Here is a 24,162-nt window from a genome sequence, read left to right as displayed (position 1 = left end):
TAATAAAGAAATAATCATACAATATTGTAATAAAATACATAAAGGTCTTTCTTATCTGAATTAGATATATGCTTTGATGGTTGCAAACTGAACGGCGGGCAATGAGATCCTTAGCAATGATGGGAGATGACACAAATTACATTGTTTCAGTTTAATCAGCTAATTCACTACACACAGAGAAACATCAGAACAATGTAATGTGAAATAAAAAACAAGAAACTTCAATGAAATGTCAAGGCCAGTGTTTTATCCATGGTACAACTTTTCAACAGCCCTCTTTGGATCACAGAGCTGTAATTCATACATAACTGTGATCGCATTGTTGCTGCAGGCCACTGTCTGGGTATGAACTACACAAACAACGCCAGTCAGGGAGTGAGTCAGTAATTTTCTCTCCCTCTTGCTCTCACACACTCACAGCTGAATGGTATATTGAAACTGACATAGGAGCCTTTCATAACTTACATTCCACATGGGAGAGGATAGTGGGGGGAGGTGCACAAAAGAGAGGGCCAGTCTGATACGGCAAAAAGAAAAAAAGGCTCAAAATAAGATATGTCTGCCCACACATTTGAGGTTACATAGGACCATAACTAATGAGTCTGTCAAATGTAATCACATTGAAAAAATATTGAATATCTGAAGTTAATATCTTGGGTTAGGTTTGTGTTTCACATAAAATGTGACAATGTGTCACAGTATGCAGAATATCCTACTGAGTTCCTCATCGTGCAACTTATTTTAAGAAATACTCAAGAAATGTTTTCCATTCACCATGTTGCTGTGTTTTGAGATTTATGTTAATAATAAGGATAATTCTATTGTTTCTCTTAACCAAATTGTTGCTTTATTCGTACATTTAGCCTATACTATTCATCGCTACATACAACTAATTGGCCCATTTGAAAACCAGGTTAAAATATCATGTTGCTGACTTAAATACAGGCCTTAGGACCATCAGTATTCCTCTTCTTCATCCTCTTCTCCCATGCTGTCAGTGCCAACCTCTTCATAATCCTTCTCCAGGGCAGCCATATCTTCTCTTGCCTCGGAGAACTCTCCCTCCTCCATGCCCTCCCCAACATACCAGTGGACAAAGGCTCTCTTGGCGTACATGAGGTCAAACTTGTGGTCGAGACGGGCCCAGGCCTCAGCGATGGCTGTGGTGTTGCTCAGCATGCACACAGCCCTCTGCACCTTGGCCAGGTCTCCACCAGGGACCACTGTTGGAGGCTGATAGTTGATGCCCACCTTGAAGCCTGTGGGGCACCAGTCCACAAACTGGATAGCGCCTTTGCTCTTGATGGCAGCAATGGCAGAGTTGACATCTTTGGGCACCACATCACCGCGATACAGCAGACAGCAGGCCATGTATTTACCATGACGAGGATCACACTTCACCATCTGATTGGCTGGCTCAAAGCAAGAGTTTGTGATCTCAGCAACGGACAGCTGCTCATGGTAGGCTTTCTCTGCAGAGATGACTGGAGCATAGGTGGCCAGAGGGAAGTGGATACGAGGGTATGGCACCAAGTTGGTCTGGAACTCTGTCAGGTCGACATTCAGGGCTCCATCGAAGCGAAGCGAGGCTGTGATTGAAGACACAATCTGGCTGATGAGCCTGTTCAGGTTGGTGTAAGACGGGCGTTCAATATCTAGGTTTCTGCGGCAGATGTCGTAGATGGCCTCATTGTCCACCATAAAAGCACAGTCGGAGTGCTCCAGGGTGGTGTGGGTGGTCAGGATGGAGTTGTAAGGCTCAACCACAGCTGTGGAGACATGGGGGGCCGGGTAGATGGCAAACTCAAGCTTAGACTTTTTACCATAATCAACAGACAGTCTCTCCATTAGCAGGGAGGTGAAACCAGAGCCAGTGCCTCCACCAAAGGAGTGAAAGACCAGAAATCCCTGCAGGCCAGTGCACTGATCAGCCTGTAAAAGTAGGAATGCATCAAGAAATTCATAAATCACTTAAAAAACAAGTTTAATATATCAGAAAAGTAACACCACATTCCCTCACCATTTTACGAGTCCTATCCAGAACAATATCAATGATCTCCTTGCCGATGCTGTAATGTCCTCGGGCGTAGTTGTTGGCAGCATCTTCCTTTCCTGTAATCAGCTGCTCAGGGTGGAACAGCTGACGGTAGGTTCCTGTACGCACCTCATCTGGAGATACAAATGATAGCCAAACAAATGATTGAATACACAATTAAGAGCTCGACAGTCAAATGTTCCTACAAAAGCAAGACAAAATATTTTATCTGGTAATAAAGAGATGATTATCATTGGTATAAATGTAGACTTTTAAAAAATGAATATCAACACCATATGCTTAAAAACGTTGGTACATCAATAGTAAAACTACATAAATACATGGAAGCATCCAATCTGTTTAATATCATTAGCTTTATAACCAGCACTTACCGATGACAGTGGGTTCCAGGTCGACAAAGATGGCTCTGGGAACATGCTTTCCTGCCCCTGTCTCACTGAAGAAGGTGTTGAAGCAGACGTCTCCTCTTCCAGTGGTCCTGCCACTGGACATCTGTCCGTCAGGCTGCAGCCCATGCTCCAGACAGTACAGCTCCCAGCAGGCATTGCCAATCTGAGCTCCAGCTTGGCCCACATGAATAGAGATACATTCACGCTGCAGAGAAAATGCAACATTGTTTATTTTTTACATCTGCATCTGTTAACTTTCTACATTTCTGCAACATATATTCAACTGCCTGAGTCCAAGTATCAAATTATATAATTTACACCACTCTGTCTGTCATGGACTGATCCAAATTAAAAGCATTTTCTTATCTCTCACTCGTACAAAAATGCAGAAAATGTAACAATTGTTATACAAAAACATGCACTAGCGGAAAGTTTGAAAGCTAATCACATCTTACCATAGTTTCTGTTTCTTCTCCAAAGTCCAGGTATCGGTAAGAAGATGTGGAAAGAGCGTTTATTCTCTGCCCTTTTATACTTTCAGCTTAAGGTGAACAGTGATTTGATCTCTGCTGTAATGGGAGAACCCACTGATGAGACCAGGATAAGATCATCTGCTTGACAAACAAACACACAAAGCAAAAGGAGGTCACCACCCTACTCATTGTGTGTGTTTGTGAGTACTGGTGTGTACCTTTTATTTCAGAAAACAGAAGCAAACCCCATACTGTACAAGGGGAAAGGTGACCTGATGTAGTTTCACTTGGTAGTTTCTCATATATGACTCAATGAAGTAGCTTATCACAGGATAAAAAACATTCCTATTGCAATGACGTTGGTTTTTGGTAAAAAAAAACTGTTAGGGGTTAGAGTTAACTCTATTGTCTGAGAAATATCAATTTGTTTAAGTGTGTCACATTCATTTTGCAGTATACCCTATGTTGCGCTATGTTGTAATTTTTGTAATTGAAGGGCATTTACTTACTATAACTAACTCTTTCAATTTCGCATTGTCATATTAAATGACTTGTATGCATCAATAAGTGGACACTGATTGTTAAATGCATGCATTTAACAGAGAATGAGCATATATTAGACTGAGATTTTTAAATAGATCATATCATACTTTTTCTTCTGAAGGTTTGTGTGGATTCTCAAAATAAAAGCATGCAGAAAATACAAGTCAAGACTTTATGGTAAAATGTATTTTTAATACCTCTTGAATGTAAAGGTTGATTATCATTCGACATATCAGTTCTTCCAATATTTTCCTAAGTTGAAATGAACTGATAGTATTTATTAAGCAGTACATTAACATTAGACCTCCTCCTCCTTCCCTAATTCGTGTAACCCCTTGGGAGAGTAACTGAATACAAGTGAACCAGCTTGTAAGGCGTCAGCTGACTAAGTAGAGTAAAACGCACATGCCTGCCAGATTGGTTGGACTATGCAACATAACATTCAACCACATAAAGAGTGTATCCATAAGATGAAAAAGGAACAACATCATGGTTATTTTAACATTTTTCACTCACTACATTCATACCCATTTGGTTGTATAATTCACTTGTTCAGAATTCTACCGTGAGTTTCAGTTGGGAGGAGACAACCTATTTTATTATACAATGGTATGTATGGCTCAAAGGCAGAACGCTCTGTTATGTTTGAAACAAGTCCAACCACTTCGAAACAAACAGGCATCAGCACTAATATGGGAACTTTGATTTAGTATATGCTACTGTTTTAAGATTCAACACTTTGTCATTCTATGGCTGCTTTGTTCAACAAAGTTAAATGGACTTCCTCCTTTCTCATTTTTCACTGCATGCAGTTATTTTCACTAAAGAAAAGGTTTGATACCACTCAAAAGTGAAAAGTAAAAATTAAACTGATTAACAAACTGACTGATTTTATGCTAAGTATTACACCACAGCGGCAACCAAAGCTGTTGTCAGATTAGTTAAGCTAACATAAAACTCACAAAGCACATCAAAAGTCAAAGTAAACTTTATTGTCAATCTTTCAGTTTGTGTGTACAGACAGAGAGATCGAAAACCGTTTCCCACAACACATGTGGTGCAAATGACAATTATATGTCAAATTAAAAGACTTTTGTTCCACATAAGTGTCCAGGACAAACTGTATACCTGCAGTGTTTTAGGTCTGGTTTATTTTGTGTCAGCTGAAGTATTGTTGAATATCACCAATAAATAACACACGTTGCTCTCCTTAGGTGTTGCCCGAGTCAAATAGCTTTGTCCCACTTCCATTGTTTGAGGGTATAAGTCCCAAACAACGCCTCACAATAAAGTATCTTTACTAATTGTATCCTAATATTAATAGTGCTGGCAAGAAGGAAGAAGGCCCACAGTAGATCAACATTAAAATGAAGAATTCATTTGCATATTTTGAGATCAGGATAAATGAATATGTTGAACAAACTGTTTCAATATTTGCTTTGAGTGAGACACATATGAGAATCTTACAATCCCAATTCACACAGAAAGCATTTTAATGGAGACATGAGGTAAGTATAAAAACACTTTGCAGGTTCTTCTGTTGTGGGGAAAAAATATAACTTCAAGATCTCACATGAACTGCCTGATCAGTTTTTCGACTTCATTGACTCCTGGTGAAGCAACTACGACCTCTAGCTTTCACATGGTGACAGTGACAGCAGTAAAATGGCAGTCCGAAGGGTTGCTGTAGTAGCAGATCTGTTGGCAGGATGTTTGTACCACCCACAAGATAAGTGACTGAGGGCGTGACCCTTAAGTACACACGTTTCCAGACGAGCAAGTTGATTAGATGGAAAAGGCGGGAAAGGAATTCCTGAACACCAAAAGGGAAACAATACACATTTGATTAAGTCATGTTTTTGCAAATAAAGGGGATTGAAATACTGGCATAAGCGTTTAATGCAAAAAATAAATGTGGTGTTCCCTACACACAATTTAGATTATTTAAAAAGAAATAGGCAAAATAGACTTTAAAGGGGACCTATCATGCAAAATGCACTTTTCTATGTCTTTTATACATAAATATGTGTCCCCAGTGTGCCAGGGAACTCACTAATGGCGCGTTTCCACTACAGCCCGCAGCCCGGTTTAAGAGGGCTGTGACGTCAGCGGCCCGTCTTTGGTTGCGTTTCCACTTGGCCTAGTACCGGCCGGCGGGTCCTAATTCACAGTTTTTCTGGCCTCATAAAATCGTGGGTCCAGGGCCAGAGACAACGAGGCTGAGTCGGGCTGAGTATGCTAAACTAGAGAGAGCGTCGCTGGCAAGGGGGCAACAACTACAACAAGATGGACATATTTGACCGTGATTTAATTGTAATACACGTTTCAAAATGATGCCGAAGTAACAACATACTGATACCGGTTAGTAAAAACCATGAATTAATGCTTTGTCAAGTCTGCAGACAGACGGCAGGGGAAAAACCTTTTAAAATGCTTGTTTTCTAAATGGAGATTGGCTAAGCTAACGCAGTATATGCTCCGACCGTCCACACTCACAACAACGGCCTATACAGACATAAATAAAGCAGCGACTGTATTCACCATGACACAGGCAGTCTGTGGTTTGTACTTGTTTAACTTTTGTCTAGTTTCTGAACATATATGAGGAGCTGTGAGCTCTGAGTGCTAACAGCTAACGGCTGTGTTGTTTTTCTGGGGTCCTCTGAAGATCACGTCACGGCTCCGCCTACACTGCGTTACTATAGATACTGCCCCAGTTCCTAAACTGTAATGGAAATGCGCCATAAAGTGAGCCAGTCCTAACGAGGCCCAGCCATACCGAGCGGGGCCGAGCGAGGCCGTGTAGTGGAAACACATAAGGCCCAATCCCAAACCGCCCCTTACACCCATATAGGGTCCGCCACATTAAGTGCTGTTCCAAACCAACGAGTGTGGAGCGGTGTGGAGGGGGAGTGGGCTATCAAGCCCTCAAACAGTGATTCTGCATCGGTGCTGACTGGAGACCGGTCTCTACCTGACCGGTCTCAACACTGTGTGTGTCCGTCAGGAAACACGCTGTTTACAACGTTCCAGCAAACATCCGCTGATAAATTGCGATGTTAACAACCTCATGATAACCTCATATTTTTTTAACTTAGGATCATACCTGTGTTTAGTCTAGAAAAAGTTAAATGTGTGCATTTGATTATAAAGTTGTGTATATTTACAGATTGTTGCAAAAATTAAGAAGCTTATAAACATCAGGTTTAAACACAATTAACACAATTAAAGATGTTTGGAGTTTTATTTTAGTTATTCATTTCAATTTGTTATCGAAGAGATGCTGATTTGAAACCGTTGTTACATACAGTTACGGCATTTCCTGTTTCTGCCCGGAGAGAGGGGAGTTTGTCCCAAAGCTTGCCGCTGTATTTACTATCTCCATCTGACAGGAGGGAGCCTCAATTGAGCTGCGAGTGTCACTCCACGGAGTTCACTCCGTCACGGAGGGGGAGTATGTAGGGGTAGGGTGTAGGGCGTGGTTTGGGATTGGGCCAAAGTGTCAGAAAACAAAACCCTCTTATCTCTCTTTCCCTATACCCAAATCTCTAAAAACGGGGGTACAACGGAGCTGATCCAGATTTGTGTCCGATATGACGTAATATCGGAAATGTGGACCCACAGAAACGTTGCTATCAGAAACAATGCCCGACGTGTTTTGGACGTAATATAGTCTTTAGAGGCTTCTCAATACTCTAATTTCCCCTCCTCGACTCCTCGACTCCTCGACTCCTCGGTCCTCCGGTAGTGACCCGGAAATGGATTTCAGCGCGCCATGTTGAAGGACATCTAATTTCTCTAATGCGGCTTTCACACCAGCGCTTTTCCCTTTCTAGCTCTTAGCTAGAGTTTTTCTGGTTCAGCTCCGGTTTCCCTTTTCAGCTCCCGCTCTGTTCACACCGCCCAGCTGCAGCTGCTGCGTCATGACGTCACCGTTTACATTGCTGATTTTCTCCCCAACGGAGCTCAGAACAACAACAACGGGGGGGGACTGCGTCGGGTCGATGATCGTGTTGCTTTTAATCATACGAAGCCAGATTAAATTAAATAACGACTTCTCCAACCTTATACTTTTCTCCAGAGTGCCGTGGTTCATTGTTTATTAATGTGTTTCAGCGGCATTTACCGACCGCTGCAGTGCTGGCTGCTCTTCCACGGGAGTTTATTCTCCCGTTAGCTCCGGGTTAGCTCACACGGCTCTAAAGTATTCACTGTCTGACTGTCACACAAGCAGCTGATACATATCTCCAGTTCCCCTTAAGTGAATGTGTGTCAGTCTGAATTGACGCTGTTTGGCATCACAACGCTGTTATGAAAGTTTCTCTCGTATAACATGGGTGATGTTAGCATAGCAACCGAAGCTAAACTGACTACTTGCTAAGCCGTTTTCTACAGGCACATTTTACCGGCGTATTTTTCATTATGATTCTACTTGTGATAGTCGGACATGACAACCTGTGCAGCCCATGTATTGATTCCATCCGATAGCTGCTATAATAACAAACAAAACGTCTGCCTGCTCTCCACAATGATCAATAACAGCGAACGGATGGTCAAAGTAAGGTACAAATAAACAGAATCACACGAAGCCTGGTTAGTGTTGCCTGACTTTATAAAGTGTGTTTTTGTGTGTTTTTTTTACAAGTGTGTGGTTGCCTTCTAGTCACTTTGCTCAGCGCTACTGCTTGTAGGCAGGCATGACGAGACTCTTCAGTCGACCCATGTTCAGGGGAGGTGGGTTTAGTTTCCTGCACGCCTCGACGTAAGAGAGACGTAAGCGACGCCGCGTCATAGCTCCGAAGCTCTTGCCTCTAGACCGACAATTTTTTGGAGCTGGAAGTGAACCGCATTCCGGAGCTATGACGCGGCGCCGCTGCGGTGTGAACAGGAAAAACCGGCGCTTTTCCAGCTCCAGCTCCGAGCCGGCGCTGGAAAAGCGCCGGTGTGAAAGGGGCATAAATGCACATCGAGGACCGAGCATCGAGCATCGAGGAGGCTCTCTGGAGGAGCTATAACCGAGGATACACTGATGCATCCTCCACGGCTCCTCCGCGGATGCATTTCCGGGAACGGTGGAGGCGTGACGCACGGCCGGACTTATCTCAGCCAATGACAGCTCTGCATGCATCCCCTGGATATTATTTTAGTAACTGCTTTCATCGTGACGCGATGTTTCCAGTGAGAACAGCTGTGAGATCCGTGCAGAAAGCAGAGCAGTGTGTAAAATATATATCACTCAGTATAACAGGCCTACATTACTCTCTGTATTTGTATGCTGTAGTTTAGTAGATATCTACAAACAAAGAGTCGATATTTTTCTAAGACCATTTAGTGCTTCACATAATAAAATACACAACGGCTGTAGCCTGGTTATGCTTTAGGAGCTGTAGGTGTGTGTGGTACAGTGTGTAGGTGTGTGTGTGGTACAGTGTGTAGGTGTGTTGTACAGTGCGTATGTGCGGCGGACAGACGGGTCTCAGTTGGTTTGGTGTCCTATGCTTACTTTTAATACTTGTAAATACAACTTTTGGCCCGTAATTTCAATTCCCCATTTCAGCGACCAGAGAGAGGGGGGGATATATCCAGTCTCTGATTGTGTTACGTTATTATGAGAGTGCTCTCATACTTTAAATTGTATATATTTATATAAATATATTTGTGTGTATATGTCCGCATCCGTAGCCTGTTATTGTCTCATTATACCGCACTGTCAATGAATTAAAAGTAAATATATAAGTCGTCATGAACACATCTGTCCATCAGACAGAGGGTGTTTCTCAATTGCGAGTAAAGCTGCTTCAGAGCCACTATTTCAAGCATACTACGTCATTGAGTGCCGCCGAAGTACTGTTCCAATCTCCAGCATACTTGGAAATCTACCGAGCCCGGCGTACTCCGTTTGGAGAAATATCGAGGCTGCACATGAGTAGACTCCGTGGTCTTAGGGTAGCTAAGGTAGCACATGTCTTCCGAGTCACTTCCTTCAGAAGCTAGGCAAGAATCCTTCCTGGCATTCGGAAAACGAAGAGTGGAACAGGCTAGCAAGTGTGCAGGTGTGCGTCATATGAGAGGCCCCGCCTTACATCTTCCGCCACAGATTTGGGGAAATTGGTCCGTGCGCAAAGCATTGTGGGGATTTTAAGGATGCAAAGTCTACTCATGTGCAGCCTCGAAATTTCCCCCAAACCAAGGACGCGGCCTCGGTGGAATTCCAAGTATGCTGGACATTGGAACGGTCCTGCTGCGCCACTTGATGACGTAGCATCCTTGAAATATTGGCTTGGAAGCCAATATCCTCGTGATTGAGAAACGGCCCCAGTGTGCTGCTGTGCCTCCTGTCATCATTAATGGACGTCTCTTTAAAATGACCGCTCAGAGGAGAGGAGTTCTCATTTCTCTAACCGCCTGCTGCTTCCCCTCCTCTCTCCTCGGTTCCCCTCCTCAAGTCCTCCGCTCGCATCTCCTGTTGGCAGGGTTGCGTTCGAATACTCCAAAAAAACAGCTCCTAAGTTCTAACCCTATCGTCTATTCCTTGACCTCGGAGTGAAACGTCATGGGGTTAAGGGATAGTGGATAGGAGAATTCAAAAGGATTTAGGAGAAGAGACTGCGGCACTTTAGAGAATCCGACTGCACTTTCACTATCCGACGTGTTTATGATGCGCCAGCAGAGGTCATAAATGTGCGCCTGCTGCTGTGGGGAAACTATGGAAACTACAGTTTTCTATACAGCGGACTACAACATGGATGTTTAATAAGAACGAGGGACTACTGTAAACTCATCTAGAGACTCTGCACCGTGCTCTGGTGCTGTTGTTTTATGCTTTATGAACGGGGACAACAGAGAAACATATTCTTCATGACCAAAGTTGGAATTGAAATAAAAAAGGAAAGTGAAACTTATGCTCGTCACCCTCTCCCTCCGGTCCACATTAATACAAATGATCCCAATACATATGATTGTATGAAAAGATCTTAAAATCAATACAAATGTATTTATTATAAACGTTAGTCCTTAACATCTATCACTGTGTATATCACCATTCAAACATCTTTTAAAAGTTGAACAAACCCCACACAGCTCAGTAAAGACTGTGAAATGTTGACTTTATTTGATCATTTCAGTAAAAACTAACGTTCATATTTCTCTTTTTGATTATAATACGGATGAACGTTCAAAACAAAGCACTTTGGCAACTTACCACATACGTTTTAAAATGCTTAATAAGCACCGTAACTTTCATGATATAATTTCTCGTTCATAATCGGTTGTTTCCGTGAACGGCCGACTGTTGTGTGACGGCAAATGCTGCGGCCGCAAGGCATTGTGGGGCAGCATTTTCTCCTCTCCTTTCGGTTAGGGAGGTCCAGTGGTTCCTAGGCTAAAGGAGGTTATAAAGGAAGTTTGAAACCTCCTTTCCTTTTAATTTAGAGAATTCGAACGGCACTTATCATGGCTGCCACTGAGGGACTTCCGGGTCATTTCACTCCGTTAGGAAGGTTCCTAAGCTAAATGGACTATTCGAATGCAACCCAGGACTAAGTCTCGAGGATAGGAGTCGAGGATAGGAGTCGAGGAGGGGAAATTAGAGTATTGAGAAGCCTCTTGTGTTTACATTAGCAAGCATCCTAACACTCAGAGCTAACCTGGGTTGCGTTCGAATACTCCAAAAAAACAGCTCCTAAGTTCTAACCCTATCGTCTATTCCTTGACCTCGGAGTGAAACGTCATGGGGTTAAGGGATAGTGGATAGGAGAATTCAAAAGGATTTAGGAGAAGAGACTGCGGCACTTTAGAGAATCCGACTGCACTTTCACTATCCGACGTGTTTATGATGCGCCAGCAGAGGTCATAAATGTGCGCCTGCTGCTGTGGGGAAACTATGGAAACTACAGTTTTCTATACAGCGGACTACAACAGGGATGTTTAATAAGAACGAGGGACTACTGTAAACTCATCTAGAGACTCTGCACCGTGCTCTGATGCTGTTGTTTTATGCTTTATGAACGGGGACAACAGAGAAACATATTCTTCATGACCAAAGTTGGAATTGAAATAAAAAAGGAAAGTGAAACTTATGCTCGTCACCCTCTCCCTCCGGTCCACATTAATACAAATGATCCCAATACATATGATTGTATGAAAAGATCTTAAAATCAATACAAATGTATTTATTATAAACGTTAGTCCTTAACATCTATCACTGTGTATATCACCATTCAAACATCTTTTAAAAGTTGAACAAACCCCACACAGCTCAGTAAAGACTGTGAAATGTTGACTTTATTTGATCATTTCAGTAAAAACTAACGTTCATATTTCTCTTTTTGATTATAATACGGATGAACGTTCAAAACAAAGCACTTTGGCAACTTACCACATACGTTTTAAAATGCTTAATAAGCACCGTAACTTTCATGATATAATTTCTCGTTCATAATCGGTTGTTTCCGTGAACGGCCGACTGTTGTGTGACGGCAAATGCTGCGGCCGCAAGGCATTGTGGGGCAGCATTTTCTCCTCTCCTTTCGGTTAGGGAGGTCCAGTGGTTCCTAGGCTAAAGGAGGTTATAAAGGAAGTTTGAAACCTCCTTTCCTTTTAATTTAGAGAATTCGAACGGCACTTATCATGGCTGCCACTGAGGGACTTCCGGGTCATTTCACTCCGTTAGGAAGGTTCCTAAGCTAAATGGACTATTCGAATGCAACCCATGGATGTATAATAAGAACTGGATACAGCGTGGGAGGCGGGGCCTCATTCATTCCTATGAGAGTTGCTCAATCGCGCATGATGACAAAATGGCCCAACTTTTGAGAGAGCGAAACGTCACAGATTACCCGGCATGCCTGAGAAGTACCCGTATGTGCGCTCATAGCGCATGCGCAACTTTAAACATGCCCCCCAAAATGCTCGTTCACATCAAGCACGTCAATTTGCGTACACGTAACAGCACCGCGCGTTCATGACAGCATGGTAATGGGTTGTTATGATGGATTTGATATTAACGACGAGGCGGCAGTTAGCAGCTAGCGGCTAGCTAGTAATTATGCTAATTTACACATCAGTCGTTATGTACTTTTATATTACGCTGATGTAACAGGATCTAGTGATATCCAAGCAACAGAGCTTAATTTAGCATGATACTTGTGTGGGTTGTAGCCTACATGAAACCACTTGGTAATATATAAAAATATATGTATTTTGAGTTATGATCAATTGTGATTTAAATCTTTATCATTGTTCATTGTATATGTAAGTTATTTATATGTATGTAAGTTTTGTCTCGTGTGTATGTACTGTTTGTGATCGTTGTTGTGTCCTCACTCGTGGCCTGCACCTTGACGTGGTGAGTGGGCTTTAAACTAAGACAGGCCATTTATGTTTGAAATATCATGCTAACAAACCTGCAATTACAGAATTGAATGATAGTGGTTATATATGTTCATGTCTTGCTGACATTATTTGTTATCCTTTTCCGCATAGCCTCTCAGATGGATTCCTGTTTCATCTGTTGGTGTGCCACTGTCCAGTGTCTGCCGGCTGGCTCCCTCTCAGAAAAGTGCCATCTTCTGTCAACAGGAAGAACTGAGCCTCCCAACCAGCATTCTGACCATGAGTCTGACTCACTAAATGAAGCTCAGCGCAAGTTCTTTCAGGAAGACTGGGTATGTATACATTCACTCCGCAGCTGCTTATAATCAGCTCATCACAGGCGTTCTCTTTAACCTATTACATTCACCTCATTCTCCAGCAGCCAATCACCGAGCTGCAGCCAAACTTTAAAATGGTTCTCCTCTCTCCTGCAGTCAGCTGTGATTTCAGGTGTTCATGCTGCCGCCCGCCTCCTCCCCATCCACCTCCTCCCCATCCACCTCTTCTCCACCCACCTCCGTTCATCATATCCAGAGCCAGGAGAGCTAATCCAAAGACCTCATCACACCTCCTCTTCATCCCATCTCCTCATCAAATCCAGATCTTCATCATCATCACCAGTGTCTAGACCCCGGGGAGGTTCCCTATATGCTCACGGCTGCATTTCCCCCTTTAGATATAAGATTTCAGGATCGGGGTCTAATCGCCAAAGACTTAACATTTATCATATGACATGTGTCAATAAATGTTCTTTAAACAAAATGAAGTCTCTCCTGATTTAACTGTCTGGACCCCATCCTCAACTTTTTTTCAAACCACAACATGCCTTCAGAGGGCTTTCCTGTTGATCATAATTGGTGGATCTTTTAATCTAATAATTGCAATCAATATTATATATATTACCTTTTGATCTATATAAATTGTATTTACATTTGTTGTCACTATTTTTTCCACCTAGTTCTACAATGCCAGCCATAAGAGGTATACATTTCTTATTTTTGTGAATTTCTATATAAAATGCTGATTTTCTACCTGAAAATGCTTATGTATTTTTAATTACATTTTCGTAGAGCTTTGACTTTTTCAGCTGAATAAATATTATAACTAGATGGTTTTGTTCAGCATTGCCAGCTTCACTTTTGAGCTTTATGTTGTGCCCAGCATTCTCCTGTGCTCTGAAATCAAAATGTGGATAAGCATAACACAACACTAAAATAAACACTACAATACAACTTGTTATTTGACACACACAAGGTTGTTCATTTGTGTGTATAAATATAAAACACAGGCTATATATATATATATATATATATATATATATATATATATATATACATATACAAGTATAATTAATACAACTGTTAATTTGATTAGAGCTTTGACACATATATCTTTATTTATATATGTATAAGTATGACGACTTCCTCGGGCGATATCATGGTATAGCTAATTAATCTGGGTCAAAACGTGTTGTGCCCACATGCAAAGGTTGTAAACTCTGGTTTATCCCTGCGTGGTATTATAGTAATAGCAAACAGCAACGTTCAACTCCTTTAATGGTATATTGCAAGTGCAATAAGAAGCTACAGGGACGTTAATCTACGTCGGTAATATTAACTTTATTTAATACAAGATTTACATCATACAGCCCATGTAGTATAATATTTTACAAATGATGAATTACAGCAAACATGTGCAATATATCCATTATTACAGCTCCGTGGGCTGGCAGTAAGGCGATATGGGTCCGTTCTTATCCATGGGTAAAGATAAACTCATGTGGTGCTGAACACGTCACATCACATGAACGTGCCGGGCGGCGCGGTCCCGTGGGTTAGATGCGCGTTCATAATACAGAGGGAAATAACTCTCAGAATAACGTTATTAGCACATTTTTACAACTTGAGGAACGAATGTTTTTAATAAGGGCTATACAAGTGTTCATACTGGGTAGTTTATTTAGTTTAAAAAAAATTATCCAACGAGTTACAGACCACTCTTTCCCCATGTAAGTCAATGGGAAAAAGTGTTTCCGGGCCTGGCAACCAAAAGGAAGTGTAGTACCGCCGTTTGGCCAGCACGAATATTTTCATCAGAGTCCGGCGCACTTCCTGGGGGCTTGATGCAACCCTGGAGAGAGTAGGCTAGCCTATGTGTAAAAAAGCAGGAAATAAAAAAAGGAACTCACCTTGTGGTAAACCCGCAAGAGAAAAAGCATTTGAGCTCCATACTGTTTCAGAAATAATCCTTAATAAATAATATGATATGGCATGTAATCACGGCAGCATTTATAATTCTGAGCAGGCACAAGCTCCCCCTCCTCTTTTTTTTTTTCAAGCTAAGGACCCTGAACCTGCAGTTCTCTAACAGGCTGGAAATAGAGGGATATGAGGGATTTCTAAAATGCATGATCTGTTTGGTATTTTGAGCAAAACACATAATTGACATATTTTTTATATATTTGTATCTGAGACCCATAATATATGCCTAAAGAGCATTCAGACCATCATCATGTAAGGACACTGAGACAAAATGCAGGGAATGAATTAAACATGCATATATATTACTTCATCTGCATTACTTGCACGTTGGTCTTGCAACATAATCTGCACCATTATATTCTAATCTACTGTTTCCTTTTACACTTTTTAAAAAGAAAATCTGTTTTATGTCCTATAACTACGTTGCAATGTTGGAGGAGCTTGGGACTTAAGATTTTCATTGCCATTACTACACTGTAGCCTCTATGCATATGACAAATGTAGTCTTTGAATTTGAATTGAATTTGAATTGAATTTCGATGATAACACCATACAACACAAACGCAGAATGCTGCAGTACATAAAGTGGCCTGCGCGCTCACGATGCACGTTCACGTCATACACACCGGTGGGAGGGGTTTGCAGTGGAAAGCATATAGCGTCGCAGCTCCTCGCCCACCTGGCAATACTCACTCACTCGGACCGCATTGTAGGACGCCGTGAGAAGCTACTGACGAAACTAAAGCCAACTGCACGTTTCTTTTCTTTTAAAGGAAATCCCACTAAGAAGCAACAATGGTAAGTCTTATATGTTCTGTTTTGGTTGGAGAAACATTCCACTTGGAAGTTGCGTTTGTTTATCTCCTCGAACTGAGTCGATATTCGCTGCGCAGTTTGGTTTTACATAGTGCGTCAGTGATTCCGCAGTATTCGGATGCAGTTAAACATGTGCGATGTAGCAACTCTGAAATGCTTCCTCTGCGCACTCATGTCGCAGCACTCTTGTGTCAAACATAGACTGAAATAGACTCGACCGGCAGTAAAGCTGAGCTGGCTGCTCGCTTGGATTAGCAGGTGGTGATGACCAGTCTGTATATTTTCAGTAAGGATTATTCATTAAACATCGATGATACATAATAGTTTAATTGTTTTTTTGAATTATTTTTTGAATAATCAAGTATTTTTTTTAGATTTGGTGACCTTCTCTAAATAATTGTATTATCTGTATAGTGTTTTGTTCTAGGTAAAAGGTTCATTAGGTGTGCCATATGCGTCATAAGGAAATTAAGGTGTGTCTCACAAGTCAGTTCAGATTGAGACACGTATTTCTGCAGGGCAGGAAAAGAAAATGTCCCTTAAAATTCAAACAGCCATGGTAACATGGCTTTCAACATCAACACCATATAAAAAGTTGCTTCCATACTGCAGAGGGTAAAGCCACTTGTTATTCATAGTTAAAGGGGACAAATGGCTAATCCAGGTCATATAAAACAAAGATAACCTTGCAGGCACTGTAAATGGTGGAGTTGATTGATCACTTTCTGACATGCAGCAAAGTCTCATGTCTGTCAGGAATTGAACTTCCAAACAGACACACAACATGCTACTACCCCCTGTTCTGTTTGCACAGTGCAGTATAAACACAGGTTGTTGGCATTGTCAGTACTGTGTGCTTAGAAAAACAAAATGGTATCACAGTGCAGGCTACTAAGTAGCCTATACCCGCCCTGGTCAAATATTCCTGACAATGTAGTTCCTGTATTGTTCATTGTTTAAAGATCACATCTAAAAACTACTCTAACAATAACTGCAAATAACAATTTATGCATAAACGTAGGTTCAAAAGTTAAATGAATTTACACGACTTTCCCACACCACAATGATTTTATGATTGGCATCCATGCTTGTAGTACAATAGTTGGCTTCAGAATGACTCATCAGAACAAGTCATGACACATTACAGTAAATTCAAAAGAAGTGATTACCGGTACATTGGCAGCAAATCGGTTACAGTTTTGTATAAACTGACCTAGCTGCCAATAGTTCAGTTAAACGTTTTGGTTAACTATCCATCTTTAGAATGTTGCTTTTAAAATGATTTTCAACACATTTTCTAGTTTAAGCTGCAAAAGAAGCCAACCAGGCTTTATTGGGTTGGTCCACATCGATTGCGTAAGACTGTGGCATCACCACAGGAAAGACCAAAGGGTTGTCTATTATTCATCAGCGTTCATCCTTGCCTATTAATATCATCAAATCATATTGCATTCATTTACAGTATACACATGTAATCATTGATTCTAAAGCACTAGGGGAAAGACATTTATCTTGCAAAATGGATCACAGCAAGCATGAAGAGTTGGTATGACACCCATACAAGTCCATCCAAATTAAAACATGTCCAACAAGTCTTCTTCAGTCCTCCTCTTTGCACCTATTTATCATCCTCCTCCTTATCAATGGGGCCTGTAGATGTCAACAAATCCAGGTCGAGACAAAAAAGGTGTTGGACAGGACAATCAACCAACGAAGGCAATAAAGAATAAACTAAATGACTAAGAAAGCAATATAACAACATGTAAACATCCATCATGGAAATAGTTAATGTCTATTTTTGCTTTAAAGCATGGTTTCATATGTATCATCATAAAAAACCCTTGGCAGTTTTGATGTAGAACATATTCCTTTAGAGGATTTTCCATCCTTCTCTTTTTGGTACATTATCTAGTTTCCAGTTATAGAAGCAGAAAGGCGATTGGGTATCTAGGGATCTCTGTTCCCATTTCTGCTGACCTGAAAAAACCTTATACCAAATTGATTGCTTTTCAATCTCTTACACTGTTCAGTCATGTACAGTGCTCATTATATTGAGTAGTTTTAGTCACCAACAAACTAGAATTTCAAGTCTATCTGGCCACAGACGTACCCTTATTAACGTCATACACACACCCTGACAGAGACAAGTGAAGTTCAGCAGTTTGAGACTTCCTTGCCTTTAATTATTAACTGAAGCCTTTTTATGCCTGGGTGTTAAAATATACTATCCCAGCATTCAAGTAAGAACATCAATACGACAGAAACTCTGTAGCTTTTTTACGTTTTATCCTTTTCAGCTTAAATGATAAAGAAATTGTTTTCCGATTGCAGAAAACTTTCACCACATGTGGTACAAAATGTGACCACTATTTTTGGGAATGCCTATCCTTGTTTACTGAAACTGAAAGCCTTTGCTGCTAGGTGTCAGGTTAGGATCCTAAAACAGCTGCTTCACATAACTCTGCTGAACTGGAAGCACAGGTCCAGTGTAAGGAGGGTCACCTTTGCTTTGGAAAACTTCTGATGATAACGTTTAAGATTATTATATCTAAAAATCCTTTGATCAACATGGATTAAGTGAGAGATTACAGCATCTAAAATGATACAGGTTCCCCCAGCCCTAAATCACCAGCACCTCCTCTTGTCTATCTGATCATTGAGAAGGGGAAAGTTGAGGGAAGGATTTAAAAATAGCAGCCTGACGTAAAAGTAAGGTGGGGCTTTATAGTATGTCAATGTTTGTACTGTTTTATAGAATGAAAAAAGGCATATAAAAATGGGTTTTACAATGCTTACTCGTATCTTAGACTTATAGCAATTTTAAGAAATCACTTCAGGCTCTAGTAACTTATTTTTAGTTAATCCAACATATTGTACACATGACAAATAAAGTATCTTCACACTGATACAAATATACAAAATCCAGTATTGCTGTGAAACAGCCTGTCTCATTGATTTTAAACATTGTTTCAAGGTGTATACTATCACATTACCCAACACTATTCTGAGTCTGTCTCAGATAAGCAAGACAAAGCTTAAGCCTTTACTTTTAGAAGGCTTTAATTTACATGTGAGCTCTTTGTTGTTCTGTTTCATTAAGCCAAACAGTAATAAATTACTACTTTCTGGGCAAAGACTGAAGGGAGAGGCTACTGCAAATACACTAATACTTGTAAAACATTTTGGAACCCTGCGACTTGTTCAGGTGGCTTATGATTTAATCAGTGTTTTTATTTAATGGTCTTCAGAATTGTTGGATAAATGTGTCAATACTGCTTAGCTACCAGTCCCTTATTTCAAAGCCCTGGAAGAACTTTCTTTATCCCTATGTTTCTGTTAGTTTAAAGTTTATTGTTGACTACTGCATGTTGAGGAAACACACCTACACACAGTGTGTAGGCATAGTATTTTGCAATTGTTTGGTGATTCTATTGGTGGTTTCTTTTTTTATTTGGGTCATCCGGTTGTAGGAATGTTAACGCCAGTTGTACTCTGAACTCAACCTCCCTTCAGCTTATGACTCTAGCTCACAGACAGTCACATGAGAGCCAGTGACAGCTGCAGCAAATCTTTTGAGCTTGTTCTTTCAACTTCACCTTCTTTCCACCCAGTGCTGTATCTATTTGCTTCCACCTAGTGGCTAGGTTAATAAATTGCTCCTTTTTATTCCTTAAATATAACATTGATTATAATTTTAAAGCTTTTGGCTCACTGGGAAAGACCAAAACACTGTTGCTTAGCAATTATTTTTCTTCCTCCACTGTCCTTTCCTCTGCCATATATTCTAACTTCTTTACTTTTTCTCTTACAGCGTGAATGCATCTCTATCCACGTAGGACAGGCCGGTGTCCAGATGGGCAACACCTGCTGGGAGCTCTACTGTTTGGAACATGGAATCCAGCCGGACGGCAAGATGCCTGAAGTGAAGGCCATCGGAGGCCATGATGACTCCTTCACCACCTTCTTCAGCGACACTGGGTCTGGGAAGTACGTCCCCAGAGCCATCTTTGTGGACCTGGAACCAACTGTCATTGGTAAGAAGGGTTATGAGCTTGTAATGTTTTGAGTTATCAGTAATGTGCGTTTTAAGGAAATGGTAGTAGTAGTTCTTTCAGTATAAAAAAGTGATTCTAGTCAACCATCATTATCCGTAGACATTGTTCATTCAGTTGTCTGTACATAGAGGTTATATTTAACTATTTTTTTGTTCAGAGTCAGAAACGGTTTTATTGCCAGGTAGGTTCACACATACGAGGAATTTAACTTGATGTCAAAAAGTACACAGATGGCAAACGAAGAACTCTGTAATAAAAATATAGCAATAAAATAAAGCAGTAATTTACATCGAAATAGAATGCAATAAATTATAGAATATAAAATATGTGCAGTAAGCAATATTTAAACATTGTGTGCATTAATGTAATGCATATAGAGTCTGCGTTGTGGCTGAGGTGAAGTGTCAGTGGGGGGGGGGGGGGGGGCCTTGTTGATGAGGCCGGTAGCAGAGGGGAAGAAACTGTAAAGGTGGCGAGAGGTTTTGGTCCTGATGGAGCGCAGCCTCCTGCCAGAGGGGAGGGGGGTGAACAGTTTGTGTCCAGGGTAGGAGGGTTTAACTATTCTTAGTGTGAAGTTGGGTCCTTTTTTACCTTCATGGTCAACCAAACCATAAAAATGTCCATCTTCATGGTGTGAAAGCCCAAATAATATGTTGCCTTGGTCAGTCCTTGCAATTATTTATCCAATAATAGCAATTTGATGACAGATTTCAAATTTGTATTCTCAACTTTTCTGTTATTTCCTAGATGAGGTGCGTACAGGAATGTACCGTCAGCTATTTCACCCGGAACAGCTGATCTCCGGAAAGGAAGATGCAGCCAACAACTACGCCCGTGGACACTACACCATCGGCAAGGAGATCATTGACTCTGTCCTGGACAGAATCCGCAAACTGGTAAGGCCCCTTAATGGTAGTTGTCGGAAATGATTAGTTTAAAAAAACCATTCAGATTTGGCTCTCCTTCCTATGTCCACGAAGACCCATTAAAATATACCACCCAACTTCTGTGTTTCACGACCCAATGCTGCCTTTGCAGTAAGCCAGAATTCTTCACAAACCAATGAGAGCAGACTGGGCTTTTTCTATCGGGAGGAGGGCTAAAAGTGACATGCGCTAAAACGGAAGGTTTCAGAAAGAGGCAGAAAACCGTTATATTTGTATTGTACGAACTGTGTTTAACATTAAAGCATGTAAACATGTTCTAGTAGAAACCCAAAATAAAAGTATGAACCTGAAAATGGCAAACTAAAGATTTAGTTTTATGATTATACACATCAGTATAAATGCGGTGCAAAGAAATGCTTTGTTATTTGTTACTGTTTTATTCAGTCTTTGTCATTTCTTTCACTGTGTCCTTAGGCTGATCAGTGCACGGGTCTCCAAGGCTTCCTGGTCTTCCACTCCTTTGGTGGAGGCACAGGCTCTGGTTTCACCTCCCTGCTCATGGAGAGACTCTCCGTTGACTTTGGAAAGAAGTCCAAGCTTGAGTTTGCCATCTACCCGGCCCCCCAGGTTTCCACAGCTGTGGTTGAGCCTTACAACTCCATCCTGACCACCCACACCACCCTGGAGCACTCCGACTGTGCCTTCATGGTAGACAACGAGGCCATCTACGACATCTGCCGCAGAAACCTAGATATTGAACGCCCGTCTTACACCAACCTGAACAGGCTCATCAGCCAGATTGTGTCTTCAATCACAGCCTCGCTTCGCTTCGATGGAGCCCTGAATGTCGACCTCACGGAGTTCCAGACCAACTTGGTGCCCTACCCTCGTATCCACTTCCCTCTGGCCACCTATGCTCCAGTCATCTCTGCAGAGAAAGCCTACCATGAGCAGCTGTCCGTAGCTGAGATTACAAACTCTTGCTTTGAGCCAGCCAATCAGATGGTGAAGTGTGATCCTCGTCATGGTAAATACATGGCCTGCTGTCTGCTGTATCGCGGTGATGTGGTGCCCAAAGATGTCAACACAGCCATTGCTGCCATCAAGACCAAACGCTCCATTCAGTTTGTGGACTGGTGCCCCACAGGCTTCAAGGTGGGCATCAACTATCAGCCTCCAACAGTGGTCCCCGGTGGAGACCTGGCCAAGGTGCAGAGGGCTGTGTGCATGCTGAGCAACACCACAGCCATCGCTGAGGCCTGGGCCCGTCTCGACCACAAGTTTGACCTCATGTACGCCAAAAGAGCCTTTGTCCACTGGTATGTTGGGGAGGGCATGGAGGAGGGAGAGTTCTCCGAGGCCAGAGAAGATATGGCTGCCCTGGAGAAGGATTATGAAGAGGTTGGGATCGATTCCTTTGAGGAGGATGAGGAAGGAGAGGAATATTAAATGGGCTAAGCTTGCATTTGCCAGTTATTTTTCCATTATTCTCTTAAGATAATATGAAAGAAATACAACACATTCTGCATGTTTGTTTTTAATTCAGAAATATGCATTGGTTTTTATTTTAAAATTCAACTTTCTTATCAATAAACTTCTTTGTTGTGCCATCAAATGCTGTGTGCTTTGTGTCAATCTGTTTTATTAATTTGTTTTATCAAAAACTCAGAACAATGTTGAATTACCCAATTTGTTTGAAACGTGTTGTTGCTATAAATCTTTCCCCAAAATATATTGCCTTTTTTATTTGTTGGCTTTGTGTATGCTTCAGTACGTATGCTGTGATATTTAAAACACTTGTTGGAATGTCTGTAGTTTTAGAGTTCAGTTAAATCCATCTTATGAAGCCATTTTTCTACTAAATTGCATGCCTGAGGAAAAAATCTTCAATATGCTGATCTTATTCAATAATAACTTTAAAATCAAGAATTAATCAGATCTGTATAACAGCTCGCGACCTCACACTTATTCCTAGCATATTGTTACATACTTTAACCCTTTACCCCCCTTACTTTGGTGTTCGTGGTCAAATCTGACCGGTCCTGTTTTAACTGCTACACAAAAACCATTAATCACCAAATTTCATTTAACACCCTTTCAAACTGTAAATATTGTATCGGGACTACTGGTATACATGAAGAACTGCAGTAAATATACAAAGAATAGACACTGAACAATAACATGTATTGCGTGTGCCAGGTGTGATTCGATGGGGGGGATGGGTACATAAGGGGTGGGGAACACATCTTGGCCGTTTCTCAATCGCGAGGATGCTGGCTTGGTAGCACAGCCGAGCCGAGCATCTTGCTTCAGAAGCAAGGCAAGAATACTTCCTGCTATTCGGAAAACGAAGAGTGGAACAGGCTTTTGATTGATTGATTGATTGATTGAAAAGTTTATTAACAGCTTGTATATTGGGTACAGTACAGTACAGCTCAAAACATACAATTGTTAAGGGGATGCAGACCAGAGAAAGACTTTCGTCTTGTTTACATCAGGGTCCCCCATTTCCAATTCATCATATCATTTAAGACATATAAGACATATTTGACATACAGATGGCTTATTTACAATTTACATACAGGTGGTTTTTTACATACAGATGGCTTAAATGGCTAGCAAGTGTGCAGGTGTGCGTCATATGAGAGGCCCCGCCTTACATCTTCCGCCACAGATTTGGGGAAATTGGTCCATGCGCCAAGCATTGTGGGGATTTTAAGGACGCGAAGTCTACCCATGTGCAGCCTCGACATTTCCCCCAAACCAAGGACGCGGCCTCGGTGGAATTCCATGTATGCTGGAGATTGGAACAGTCCTTCGGCGGCACTCGATGACGTAGCATCCTTGAAATATTGGCTTGGAAGCCAATATCCTCGCGATTGAGAAACGGCCCTAGTGTATGTGTGTGTTTTATCTGATCCGGATGGTTACTAATTCCTTTTCTTTATTGCGGTCATTTTTGACCGGAAACACCACCATGGGTGTTACAAAGTTGACTAAATTATCCAAAATTCAATGAAAGTGGTGGTCAGCAATTGTTCAAATGTCTACTGTGAAGGATATCAAGACTTAATGTAATCGAATGTAAAACAAAAAAGTTATGATTGATGAAAGTAGTAAATCGGTCAGATTTGACCCGAACACAACAGGAGGGTTAAATAACTTGTAGGTATCATCATTGGGAGTGGAACAACTGACTATCAATAGCAAACGTTTATTCGACTGTACAAAGCATAAACTCAATTTACACAATTCTTGTAAATACTCGCTTCAGATGAATTCTGGTAGGCCTATTACAGAGTATTTCTCT

At 41.4% G+C, this 24,162-nt stretch overlaps 2 protein-coding genes across 2 annotated transcripts; one reads left to right on the top strand and one right to left on the bottom strand.

Annotated features, from left to right (window-relative positions):
* Positions 1 to 166: 166 nt before the first annotated feature.
* LOC117485570 (tubulin alpha chain-like) lies at positions 167 to 3,034 on the bottom strand. Its single transcript, XM_034134160.1, has 4 exons — positions 2,901 to 3,034; positions 2,428 to 2,650; positions 2,021 to 2,169; positions 167 to 1,932 (listed from the first exon to the last, which is right to left on the bottom strand). Exons 1-4 carry the CDS (start codon positions 2,901 to 2,903, stop codon positions 958 to 960), a joined length of 1,350 nt encoding a protein of 449 aa, XP_033990051.1. The 5' UTR covers positions 2,904 to 3,034; the 3' UTR covers positions 167 to 957.
* A 12,691-nt stretch (positions 3,035 to 15,725) lies between these two features.
* Positions 15,726 to 22,585, top strand: LOC117485655 (tubulin alpha chain-like). Its single transcript, XM_034134272.1, has 4 exons — positions 15,726 to 15,892; positions 19,722 to 19,944; positions 20,713 to 20,861; positions 21,327 to 22,585. Exons 1-4 carry the CDS (start codon positions 15,890 to 15,892, stop codon positions 22,299 to 22,301), a joined length of 1,350 nt encoding a protein of 449 aa, XP_033990163.1. The 5' UTR covers positions 15,726 to 15,889; the 3' UTR covers positions 22,302 to 22,585.
* The last annotated feature ends 1,577 nt before the right edge of the window (positions 22,586 to 24,162 follow it).

This window comes from Trematomus bernacchii, unplaced genomic scaffold (genome assembly GCF_902827165.1).
Source record: "Trematomus bernacchii unplaced genomic scaffold, fTreBer1.1, whole genome shotgun sequence".
NCBI lineage: Eukaryota > Metazoa > Chordata > Actinopteri > Perciformes > Nototheniidae > Trematomus > Trematomus bernacchii.
This window is presented reverse-complemented; position numbering and strand designations above follow the sequence as displayed.

What these genes read in the sequence shown, in the direction of transcription:
- LOC117485655 (XM_034134272.1), top strand. An exon ending in CCTGGAACCAACTGTCATTG is followed by an intron (nt 19,945 to 20,712) that starts GTAAGAAGGGTT and finishes GTTATTTCCTAG; the next exon opens with ATGAGGTGCGTACAGGAATG. An exon ending in TGGACAGAATCCGCAAACTG is followed by an intron (nt 20,862 to 21,326) that starts GTAAGGCCCCTT and finishes CTGTGTCCTTAG; the next exon opens with GCTGATCAGTGCACGGGTCT.
- LOC117485570 (XM_034134160.1), bottom strand. An exon ending in CCTGGAACCCACTGTCATCG is followed by an intron (nt 2,170 to 2,427) that starts GTAAGTGCTGGT and finishes TTGTATCTCCAG; the next exon opens with ATGAGGTGCGTACAGGAACC. An exon ending in TGGATAGGACTCGTAAAATG is followed by an intron (nt 1,933 to 2,020) that starts GTGAGGGAATGT and finishes CTACTTTTACAG; the next exon opens with GCTGATCAGTGCACTGGCCT.